Source organism: Anomaloglossus baeobatrachus, chromosome 9 (genome assembly GCF_048569485.1).
Source record: "Anomaloglossus baeobatrachus isolate aAnoBae1 chromosome 9, aAnoBae1.hap1, whole genome shotgun sequence".
NCBI lineage: Eukaryota > Metazoa > Chordata > Amphibia > Anura > Aromobatidae > Anomaloglossus > Anomaloglossus baeobatrachus.
In genome coordinates this window covers 290,001-303,225 of record NC_134361.1, presented here as the reverse complement: position 1 = coordinate 303,225, position 13,225 = coordinate 290,001, and the positions used below count along the sequence as shown (strand labels likewise).

Genomic DNA, 13,225 nt, shown 5'->3' with positions numbered 1-13,225 from the left:
ACACAGGTCCTATATTTTATAGGCTTTTGATTAGGCTTTTGATTAGGGATTTGATAGTGCAATCCTGATAGTGTAAATGCTTAGGATCCCACTATTTTATTCACTGATTATGAGAAATCTGATTTAGTGTAATTGTTTGGAATCATACCATTTTATTCAGTGTGGTTTTGTTGCAGAATTCATTCTGCTAGTGTAATTTGATTGGGCATATTATGTATATGGCCAAATTTATTTTATAGGCGTTTGATACAGAATTCATTCTGATAGTGTAATATGGTTGGGCATATTATGTATATGGCCAATTATACTATTACGCGTCTTATGCTATATAGCATTTCTTATAGCACCCATTCTGATAGTGTAATTTGGTTGGGCATATTATGTATATGGCCAATTATACTATTACGCATCTCTTATAGCACCCATGTAGAAAGTTTGTGTTTTATACTGTTTGTATAAATGAAAGACAGACACACTATCAAAATTTAAAAAGTTTATTGCTCAGAATTTAATTACATTCAGTTGCACATCAATTCAGTAGGAATGCAAAACGTCATATACATTACACTTGTAAAACAGTACAATATAAAATTATAATCACTGGCATAATACACTATTTAATAATACACATATGTTATGTCTCTTACATAATTATTTAGAGCATCACAATTCATCAGTCCAGCTGTTACATTGTGAGCCACATTGATTGCAGTATCGGGAAAGTCCTTTTTTTAGGCAGCAAACTTGCTTGTGTCAAACCTAATGGAGAATGTAAAGATTGAATTGGACGGCGTGGTGTCGATAGAGTCTGAGGTTTAGATATGCCACTAGCTTCATTGATGGGCATTTTTAAGCTGTCTAAAAGCGCTCTAGTAGTGGGATTACCCACTATGGTAGACGGTATATTTAACTCGGCCATTGCCTGCATAAACGTATTCCATCCCTGGGGTAAATTTCTGTTAGTCAAGGCATGGCTCTGTGTTGTATTACGTACTAAATCCAACATGTTCGATCCCGGTATTACAGAACCTCTGAAAATAAACTCGTTTTTATCATTCCACGATGTAATATTTTTGTTCTGCAGCAGTCTGTTTAGTAAAAATTCTGCATTCTTTTTATATCGCTGGTTTACATGACTTACAATTTCAATGGCTGTTTTGTTTTCATTAGGGTCTGAATTTGACAATTGCTGATGATCAGACTCGGGAGTGTTAATGATCTTTAAAGTTGATAATTCCATCGCATCGTGTTTAGCATGAACCAAGTATCTCTGTAGTACATCGCTATATTTTTTAATTTTCACATCGTCTGGTATGTCACGACGCTGTAAAATTTCGCTAATTTCATCATCAAGGCGGCGAATAACATTCTGTCGTATGTTGCCGCTAACTGGAGGGTTTAGTTTGATTAGTTCTTGTTTGGGGACTAGATACATTTTCTCTGTATGTTGCATTATTTGCCCGTGAGTAGACTTGTTATTATCGGGATTGCAAAGCCTAAAAGAGGACCTATAAACCCGCCGGTCTGCTTTAGTAGACGTTTCTTTTTCTTTATGGGCTGTGATTTATCACTCAGGGTTCTTATAGCTTTACGCCACTTCTTTAGTATATTTTTTTGCCGCTTTTTCAGAGGAATTCGCCCTTTCAAGATGTTTAATGCAATCTCTGCAATGGCTGTAATTAAATCACGGCTCGCATTGCATAAAATAGTTTTTCTGACAGCAGGAGTTGCCTTCACCAGCGTTTTTAAGAGAGCCCAGTTACGCCGGATTCTCTCAGACATCTTTACAACACTGCGTGCACAGCATAGAATGTCTGATTTAGTGTAAAATTCAGTTTTTAGAAGTAATTTTCTTTTGGATATATACAGCGGGCATAGCTGGTGGAAACAACCCCGTCCTTAAACGAAGATCCTCAGGGGTATTGGCTCTCAAGTCTACCAGCAAATACCCATAAGGCTCCCGTGTGGCATCCTCAAAAGCTTCTAAGAAGCGCGTTTTTCCGGGGTACATTTGGCGTGCTAACGTAACAATTTGTAATTTATCTCGAGGATTATTAAAAAGTACCATGTACTTTGTGTTCAAATTTATCGTGCGACTTTTCTTACCCTGACAAAATATGTTTTGTACCAGGTAGAAAATGCTGAGGTTTCTGTGGTGTACATACTTGGTAAATGCTTTTTCTATCTCGCAGTTATCACTAGCACTCTCCATTAGGTCATCAACAATAGTCAAATTTACCTTGTCAGGCGGGAATAAGTCATCATCTACGAATGTATGCGGCAGACCCTCCACAAATCTGATGTTGGGAAAAGAGAGAGAAACTTCATCATACAGTTTTTGCCAGCATGAATAAAACCAAACAATATTATCGGGTTTGTGCGAAAAATGGGTTTCAATATTATGTAATAACTGTTTTATGAAATAACTTTTTCCAGAATTAGATGGCCCTGCTAGAATACAGGAGAATGGGTGCTGCAGTCTCGGGTCCATCATGATCCGCAACTAATAGCCGAATGGAAGGGTGGTAAAATCGTCTAACAGCCGGCGCTTTGTGTAAACACACTTTTGTGTTTTGCGTAATGGCCTTGTTTCGATATCCCAGTACTTTTTATTTCTCACAATACCCGATTGTTCAATGATAATACGTCTCTGGGTTTCTGCGTCACAATTACGCGGATAGTCCAGTACTAAATCTTTTAGACTGTTGAAATTAATAGATTGTGTGTTAGCAACATTGAGTGTTATACCCTTCACTTTTAAAACAGTTTTGCCATTATTGAGTTTGTATCCGTAGGTTTTTGGGCCCGCAGATACAAATTCGGTGATGTAAGTGTCCTCGGGTATCTCACTGGTCAATTCCCCCAGGTAATCACCTAAAGTCGGGTTCCACTCACCATCTCTCTGCACAAAAATAACTGAATCTGTGTCGTGATAAAGACACCTTTCCTGCAACCGGTCCAGCAGAGAATAAAGCTCTAGTCTGGCATACGCCGTTGTAAAACAGGCAATAAAAATGTTTGTGTTTTTGTTGACGGTGTGGTGTCCTTTTGCATATTTCCAATTAATGGTCGCTGTTTCATCATCAATAAAATGAAGCATTGAAACGTCATAGTACGGTAGAAACACATGCTGAAAAAGCTCATCGGGGTCACTAACAATGCTGGTACAAGGTAAATTAGATCGCTGTGCAAACTTACCCCATAAAGAATTTAAAAACAGCTTAGATATTTGCCTCTTAGCCGGATTCACGCCTATATCTTCATGGTGCAACTGCACACCTTCTCCCTCTAGAAAACAGTCAATGTATTGCTGTTTCTTGGCGTCATCAGTGCACCAGCTGGGATAGCCGGAAGCTTCCTGCTTATCCCTAAGATGTAATTTAATGTACGGGGCAAACAGATCATCACTGGTTTCAGGAAAATGCCAGATTTCATAGATGTGCGCTATCCTGTAGCCTTTTTCTACAGCCAGCTCGATCTCTATAGTGCACCATGTACCTGTCAGAGACCTTTCTTCGTCAGTATGACCGCAAACCTCTGTCTGTGAATTTTCAGCGCATGTGTAGCAAAGAGGGAACATTAATTTTTTGTTGAGTTTTACTGGCAGAACAGGAAAAAATAAATCTCTTGGGGGGTAGACCTTGACTTTGGCAATACCAAAGTATTTTTTAATGAAACCAAAATTCTCATAGATAATGTGCGGATGGCCTACAGGGTAGGTTTTAGTTTTGTTTACAAAGGGGTACAGGCTTGTGAAATCATAGTAATGTAATGTTTCCCCATCTTCCAGACTGTGATAGAGTTTAATGGCGTTAGTACGACCCCCATAAAGTGCATCACGGGGCTCTAAAGGTTTGGGGAAATCCATTTCAAGAAGAAATGATTGAAGGTTGGAATCTTTTTCAATCATTTCATTCCACTCATGCTCCCAAATCAATCTCACTGTGTAGCCCCAGTACTGCAAGTAACGCTTTTTAGCTAGAAAGGCATAATATAACTGGCCATAGGATGTGTTTGTGACCTTATTTGTGTCATTTTCATTATAACATACAGGGCAGCCATGGTAAAAACAACCCTGAAATTCAAAGGCTATGTGTTGGTTGTTAACACAGGCATAACCGTCTAAAAAATATTTCCCGACTTGTTTTTCACCACCTCTCAAAGCATGCTGAATGGCGATGTTCTCTGTGTGTGCTACATACATGAGCCACTGTATAGCGGGGGTGTGAAAAGACGCTTGAAATCTATAGCGAGCAGCCAGATCATTAAACAAAAGAGACGCTGGCTGTACGATTTTAACAATTACAGCACAAATCTGTGTTTTGCTGTTAGTGTGTGTGCAGTGATGGCTGACACAGATGTCAGTGACGCCATTTTATTGAGCCGCGCTAAAAGCATACACACAGCCCTGGGTATCCCTGAGAGTCAGCTAGTAAGCTTTAGCGATATTGCAGATTTTGAGGATCATCTGGACGTCACAATTAAAGTGTTGTACTACAATAAGGGTGATTGGCGGTACTTTCAAACAGCTAATACAGCTAGGGTCAAAACCGTATTCATATTGCATCATGATAATCACTACTATGGAATCAAAAATATGAAGGGTTTTATCGGTGAGGCTTACTTTTGTGAAAGATGCAATTCGGTGTTTCATCACAAATATAATCATTCTTGTCAGTATTTTTGTAAAGCCTGTCAAAAAGAGGCCTGTGTGGAAAGCCCTGTTGCGGAACAACCTCGGTGTCCTATCTGTCGTGTCTATTGTCGCTCGAGCAGGTGCTTAGATAACCACATGCAATTAGCTGTAGATAACCCAACATTCTGCAGGATGAAAACATTTTGTGATGAATGTCACCATTTTGTGTACAGAAATAGCGAGACTGAGCATAAATGTAGCGGTCTGCGTTGCTCTGTTTGTCGCATGCGCCTAAATAAGTTTGATGATCATCTTTGTTACATGCAGCAGTATGTACCAAAGGGCGAGACAGATCGATATATGTTTTATGACTTTGAATGCATGCAGGAGACAGGCACGCACATCCCAAATTACATTTATGCCACAACGCTGTATGGACACCCTTCCTGGGAGTTTGAAGGTAAAACATGCACTCATGACTTTGTTCAGTTTTTAACCAGCGGTAAATTTTCAGGCTATACGTGTATAGCCCACAATGCCGGCAGATATGACGGTTACTTTATTGTTAAGGAGTTGATTGCTGAAAAACTACAAGTGAAGCTGATAGCCCAAGGTGGTCGTCTCTTGTGTGTGACGTTACCTGATTTGGGAATAAGATTCATAGACTCGCTCAATTTCATCCCCATGAAGCTTGGTAAGCTACCACAAGCTATGGGTTTTTCGGGTTCAAAAGGTCATTTCCCACACTTTTTTAATACTGAGGAAAATCAAAACTATGTGGGTCCCCTACCACCTGTAAAATATTACGGGGTGGAGTATATGACACCTAGTGAGAAAGGTGAGTTTATGGGGTGGTATGATGCCCAGACAGACACCATTTTTGACTTTAAGTCTGAGCTAAAATCTTATTGCAAACAAGATGTTGAGATTCTGAGACGCTCGTGTGAACTCTATAGAGAGCGGGTTATGGACATGACGAGGAAAAATGTTAGCATATACTGTAAACGAGAAAAGAAAAAAATTGTAGTGCCCAGATGTGTTGATCCGTTTCAGCTCATCACCTTGGCATCTGTATGCATGGCCATGTACAGGTTTAAATTTCTTCCAAAACAGACCATCGCCATTTTACCTGGTGATAATTATCACAAAACAAAAAAGCGTTTTTCGTCCCCCGCTATACAGTGGCTCATGTATGTAGCACACACAGAGAACATCGCCATTCAGCATGCTTTGAGAGGTGGTGAAAAACAAGTCGGGAAATATTTTTTAGACGGTTATGCCTGTGTTAACAACCAACACATAGCCTTTGAATTTCAGGGTTGTTTTTACCATGGCTGCCCTGTATGTTATAATGAAAATGACACAAATAAGGTCACAAACACATCCTATGGCCAGTTATATTATGCCTTTCTAGCTAAAAAGCGTTACTTGCAGTACTGGGGCTACACAGTGAGATTGATTTGGGAGCATGAGTGGAATGAAATGATTGAAAAAGATTCCAACCTTCAATCATTTCTTCTTGAAATGGATTTCCCCAAACCTTTAGAGCCCCGTGATGCACTTTATGGGGGTCGTACTAACGCCATTAAACTCTATCACAGTCTGGAAGATGGGGAAACATTACATTACTATGATTTCACAAGCCTGTACCCCTTTGTAAACAAAACCAAAACCTACCCTGTAGGCCATCCGCACATTATCTATGAGAATTTTGGTTTCATTAAAAAATACTTTGGTATTGCCAAAGTCAAGGTCTACCCCCCAAGAGATTTATTTTTTCCTGTTCTGCCAGTAAAACTCAACAAAAAATTAATGTTCCCTCTTTGCTACACATGCGCTGAAAATTCACAGACAGAGGTTTGCGGTCATACTGACGAAGAAAGGTCTCTGACAGGTACATGGTGCACTATAGAGATCGAGCTGGCTGTAGAAAAAGGCTACAGGATAGCGCACATCTATGAAATCTGGCATTTTCCTGAAACCAGTGATGATCTGTTTGCCCCGTACATTAAATTACATCTTAGGGATAAGCAGGAAGCTTCCGGCTATCCCAGCTGGTGCACTGATGACGCCAAGAAACAGCAATACATTGACTGTTTTCTAGAGGGAGAAGGTGTGCAGTTGCACCATGAAGATATAGGCGTGAATCCGGCTAAGAGGCAAATATCTAAGCTGTTTTTAATTCTTTATGGGGTAAGTTTGCACAGCGATCTAATTTACCTTGTACCAGCATTGTTAGTGACCCCGATGAGCTTTTTCAGCATGTGTTTCTACCGTACTATGACGTTTCAATGCTTCATTTTATTGATGATGAAACAGCGACCATTAATTGGAAATATGCAAAAGGACACCACACCGTCAACAAAAACACAAACATTTTTATTGCCTGTTTTACAACGGCGTATGCCAGACTAGAGCTTTATTCTCTGCTGGACCGGTTGCAGGAAAGGTGTCTTTATCACGACACAGATTCAGTTATTTTTGTGCAGAGAGATGGTGAGTGGAACCCGACTTTAGGTGATTACCTGGGGGAATTGACCAGTGAGATACCCGAGGACACTTACATCACCGAATTTGTATCTGCGGGCCAAAAACCTACGGATACAAACTCAATAATGGCAAAACTGTTTTAAAAGTGAAGGGTATAACACTCAATGTTGCTAACACACAATCTATTAATTTCAACAGTCTAAAAGATTTAGTACTGGACTATCCGCGTAATTGTGACGCAGAAACCCAGAGACGTATTATCATTGAACAATCGGGTATTGTGAGAAATAAAAAGTACTGGGATATCGAAACAAGGCCATTACGCAAAACACAAAAGTGTGTTTACACAAAGCGCCGGCTGTTAGACGATTTTACCACCCTTCCATTCGGCTATTAGTTGCGGATCATGATGGACCCGAGACTGCAGCACCCATTCTCCTGTATTCTAGCAGGGCCATCTAATTCTGGAAAAAGTTATTTCATAAAACAGTTATTACATAATATTGAAACCCATTTTTCGCACAAACCCGATAATATTGTTTGGTTTTATTCATGCTGGCAAAAACTGTATGATGAAGTTTCTCTCTCTTTTCCCAACATCAGATTTGTGGAGGGTCTGCCGCATACATTCGTAGATGATGACTTATTCCCGCCTGACAAGGTAAATTTGACTATTGTTGATGACCTAATGGAGAGTGCTAGTGATAACTGCGAGATAGAAAAAGCATTTACCAAGTATGTACACCACAGAAACCTCAGCATTTTCTACCTGGTACAAAACATATTTTGTCAGGGTAAGAAAAGTCGCACGATAAATTTGAACACAAAGTACATGGTACTTTTTAATAATCCTCGAGATAAATTACAAATTGTTACGTTAGCACGCCAAATGTACCCCGGAAAAACGCGCTTCTTCTTAGAAGCTTTTGAGGATGCCACACGGGAGCCTTATGGGTATTTGCTGGTAGACTTGAGAGCCAATACCCCTGAGGATCTTCGTTTAAGGACGGGGTTGTTTCCACCAGCTATGCCCGCTGTATATATCCAAAAGAAAATTACTTCTAAAAACTGAATTTTACACTAAATCAGACATTCTATGCTGTGCACGCAGTGTTGTAAAGATGTCTGAGAGAATCCGGCGTAACTGGGCTCTCTTAAAAACGCTGGTGAAGGCAACTCCTGCTGTCAGAAAAACTATTTTATGCAATGCGAGCCGTGATTTAATTACAGCCATTGCAGAGATTGCATTAAACATCTTGAAAGGGCGAATTCCTCTGAAAAAGCGGCAAAAAAATATACTAAAGAAGTGGCGTAAAGCTATAAGAACCCTGAGTGATAAATCACAGCCCATAAAGAAAAAGAAACGTCTACTAAAGCAGACCGGCGGGTTTATAGGTCCTCTTTTAGGCTTTGCAATCCCGATAATAACAAGTCTACTCACGGGCAAATAATGCAACATACAGAGAAAATGTATCTAGTCCCCAAACAAGAACTAATCAAACTAAACCCTCCAGTTAGCGGCAACATACGACAGAATGTTATTCGCCGCCTTGATGATGAAATTAGCGAAATTTTACAGCGTCGTGACATACCAGACGATGTGAAAATTAAAAAATATAGCGATGTACTACAGAGATACTTGGTTCATGCTAAACACGATGCGATGGAATTATCAACTTTAAAGATCATTAACACTCCCGAGTCTGATCATCAGCAATTGTCAAATTCAGACCCTAATGAAAACAAAACAGCCATTGAAATTGTAAGTCATGTAAACCAGCGATATAAAAAGAATGCAGAATTTTTACTAAACAGACTGCTGCAGAACAAAAATATTACATCGTGGAATGATAAAAACGAGTTTATTTTCAGAGGTTCTGTAATACCGGGATCGAACATGTTGGATTTAGTACGTAATACAACACAGAGCCATGCCTTGACTAACAGAAATTTACCCCAGGGATGGAATACGTTTATGCAGGCAATGGCCGAGTTAAATATACCGTCTACCATAGTGGGTAATCCCACTACTAGAGCGCTTTTAGACAGCTTAAAAATGCCCATCAATGAAGCTAGTGGCATATCTAAACCTCAGACTCTATCGACACCACGCCGTCCAATTCAATCTTTACATTCTCCATTAGGTTTGACACAAGCAAGTTTGCTGCCTAAAAAAAGGACTTTCCCGATACTGCAATCAATGTGGCTCACAATGTAACAGCTGGACTGATGAATTGTGATGCTCTAAATAATTATGTAAGAGACATAACATATGTGTATTATTAAATAGTGTATTATGCCAGTGATTATAATTTTATATTGTACTGTTTTACAAGTGTAATGTATATGACGTTTTGCATTCCTACTGAATTGATGTGCAACTGAATGTAATTAAATTCTGAGCAATAAACTTTTTAAATTTTGATAGTGTGTCTGTCTTTCATTTATACAAACAGTATAAAACACAAACTTTCTACATGGGTGCTATAAGAGATGCGTAATAGTATAATTGGCCATATACATAATATGCCCAACCAAATTACACTATCAGAATGGGTGCTATAAGAAATGCTATATAGCATAAGACGCGTAATAGTATAATTGGCCATATACATAATATGCCCAACCATATTACACTATCAGAATGAATTCTGTATCAAACGCCTATAAAATAAATTTGGCCATATACATAATATGCCCAATCAAATTACACTAGCAGAATGAATTCTGCAACAAAACCACACTGAATAAAATGGTATGATTCCAAACAATTACACTAAATCAGATTTCTCATAATCAGTGAATAAAATAGTGGGATCCTAAGCATTTACACTATCAGGATTGCACTATCAAATCCCTAATCAAAAGCCTAATCAAAAGCCTATAAAATATAGGACCTGTGTAGTTGCACTATCAAATCCCTAATCAAAAGCCTAATCAAAAGCCTATAAAATATAGGGCCTGTCAGGAGAGGGGAGGGGGTGTGTTTAATACACTTTGATAGGGTTTGATAGGGGCGGGGCACCTGTCAGATTTGACGAGACATATGGCCCCCTTACTACTGCCCTCTATAGAGGTGACAGGAGAATATAGGGATAGCCTCATAGCCTGCCCTGTATCTATGCACTAATGTGAACAGCCTTCTATAGAGGTGACAGGAGAATATAGGGATAGCCTCATAGCCTGCCCTGTATCTATGCACTAATGTGAACAGCCTTCTATAGAGGTGACAGGAGAATATAGGGATAGCCTCATAGCCTGCCCTGTATCTATGCACTAATGTGAACAGCCCTCTATAGAGGTGACAGGAGAATATAGGGATAGCATTATAGCCTGCCCTGTATCTATGCACTAATGTGAACAGCCCTCTATAGAGGTGACAGGGGAATATAGGCATAGCATTATAGCCTGCCCTGTATCTATGCACTAATGTGAACAGCCTTCTATAGAGGTGACAGGGGAATATAGACATAGCTTTATAGCCTGCCCTGTATCTGTGCACTAATGTGAACAGTCCTCTATAGAGGTGACAGGGGAATATAGACATAGCATTATAGCCTGCCCTGTATCTATGCACTAATGTGAACAGCCCTCTATAGAGGTAACAGGGGAATATAGACATAGCTTTATAGCCTGCCCTGTATCTATGCACTAATGTGAACAGCCCTCTATAGAGGTGACATGGGAATATAGACATAGCTTTATAGCCTGCCCTGTATCTGTGCACTAATGTGAACAGCCCTCTATAGAGGTGACAGGGGAATATAGGCATAGCATTATAACCTGCCCTGTATCTATACACTAATGTGAACAGCCCTCTATAGAGGTGACAGGGGAATATAGACATAGCATTATAGCCTGCCCTGTATCTATGCACTAATCTCCTCTATAGAGGTGACTGAGTGTCCACAGTTTTTAGTGCCAGTCATGAAAAAAACAAGCTGCTGTATATGTGAGGAACTGGGGGGATAAGTGATTTATTATATATTGTGCCAAGGTGTAATAGATGTTAATTTATAGGCACCAGTCACTTTATAAATAGGCGCTGGATACAAACGCATTGAATTAATTCTGCAGCAGCTTAGTGATATTAACTGCAGCTTGGTCTGTATAATTGGAAAATATCAGTATCTGAGGCCGGTTGTTTTGGAAATATTCGGACTGAGATAGGTTTCAGAAAATTAGTGAAATAGCCGTGCACAGTTTAAATGATATTAATAAAAGTTCTAGTTTAACTATTTTGTTCACATAAGCCAGTGAGTCTCTGCAATGAGGAGGCTTTGTAGAGAATGGTTGTAAATTCTAAAGGTTTCATAGGATATATTTGTTCAACCCTTTTAATTAAACCTGTAAGTCTACACTTCAATTGCATCTCCTTTGTTTTATTTGAAACAAAAAATAGCGCCACCCAGAGGCCAAATCACAAAGATTCAGTCACTGTCCAAATATATCTGGACCTAACTGTATATACCAGGAAGGGGCCCAATATGGGAGACACATAGACCAGGAAGGGGCCCAGGATGGGAGACGGATATTCCATAATGGGAGACACATAGGCCAGGATGGGGCCCAGGATGGAGATATATATTCCAGGATGGGAGACATATATAAGGAAGGGGCCCAGGGTGGGAGACATAATACAGGATGGGAGACATACATATAAGGAAGGGGCCCAGGATGGGAGACATATATTGCATGATGGGAGACACATAGACCAGTTAGAATCCCAGGATGGGGGACATATATACCAGGATGGGGCCCAGGATGAAGACATATATTCCAGGATGGGAGACATACATATAAGCAAAGGGCCTAGGATGGGAGACATATATACCAGGTCAGGGGACATATTTACAAGGAAGGGGCCCAGGATGGGAGACATATATTCCATGATGGGAGACACATAGACCACTTAGAGTCCCAGGATGGGGGACATATATAGCAGGATGGGATCCAGGATGGAGACATATATTCCAGGACATGGGACATATTTACCAGTAACATAGGTTACTGGTAATGTAGGATGCAGGATATTTCTACATAATGAAGGGAGAGGGGCAGCATGTTTTTTTTTTTTAAGGATTTAGAAAGATGCCAAGGTCCATACATCTGACCAACACCAGCACCAAGGCCCATGAGGCTCTAGTTACTAAAGCCTCATTGAGAGGTCTATTTTCTTCTTGTACATGTGAAAAAATGAACGGATTTCCATCAGTGTTTTGGATCAAGTTTTCAGCACGTTTGGTCCATGTGTCAATTTTTACCATCAGTACTTTTCTCAAACGCTTCTCCTGCCCATTTCAGGGTTAATAATGGACAGAACATGGCTTGTACACAGATGGGGTTTCTCGACTGTCCATTTTTAGGGACCCATACACTTGTATATATATTTTTGATCTGGGACTTGGATTTATAATAGATGTGTTCATTACGGTTTTTCTGGCCACACAGTACACAAAACATGAACATGGGAGCAGCACATACAGCAACCTCTTATATGTACATGTTGTATCAATGCGAATCAGACATGTGAATGAGGCATAATACTAGCTAAGAACATCAATAAGTCTAGAAGATTTCTTGTCTCACCTGTCCCTGGGCCCAATCTCACTCCTCCCAGAAAGTCATTGCTGGCCAGGGGCTCTCTGTCCCAGACGGTCAGTTCCAGGCACGTGTTTTGTAGATCTTCTGGCTTAATCCCGCAGTATACAAACGTGTGGTTGTAGTGCGGATTGAGGCTTTTCTTCATCACTGGCGTTTTTCTCTTGGTGTTTCTGCTTTTGATCGGCAGCAAGTAACTGTGCGAGACAGAGATGGACACTTAATGGGTCTCCAGCCTGAACCACGTTCACAGGTTTGTCATCTGGAAATCTATTGTTTTGCTCCCCTGAGAGTTGGCCTGGATTCTGCTGTTATGGCTCCACTGACCGGCTAGAAACGTTATATGTGCTGGACCGTTACCGGCGTGCCTTTCCCCAATGTTCACATGTCCAGTAACCATTCATTAGAGCAGATCCAATAGCAAACCTTTGTCAAAAAAGTTGTGCAGATGAAGAGGGGAGGCCGGGGCATGGGCCAGACCCCGACAGTCACGGGTGA

At 40.2% G+C, this 13,225-nt stretch overlaps 1 protein-coding gene across 4 annotated transcripts in view; it reads right to left on the bottom strand.

The window, feature by feature from the left end:
- Positions 1-13,225, bottom strand: part of SYTL4 (synaptotagmin like 4) — a 285,835-nt gene that overhangs the window by 23,854 nt on the left and 248,756 nt on the right. For all 4 annotated transcript variants that reach the window (XM_075323037.1, XM_075323040.1, XM_075323038.1 and 1 more), the window contains exon 16: positions 12,716-12,924. In XM_075323037.1, coding sequence (XP_075179152.1) covers positions 12,716-12,924 — 209 coding nt within the window. The remainder of the gene's footprint in view (positions 1-12,715; positions 12,925-13,225) is intronic.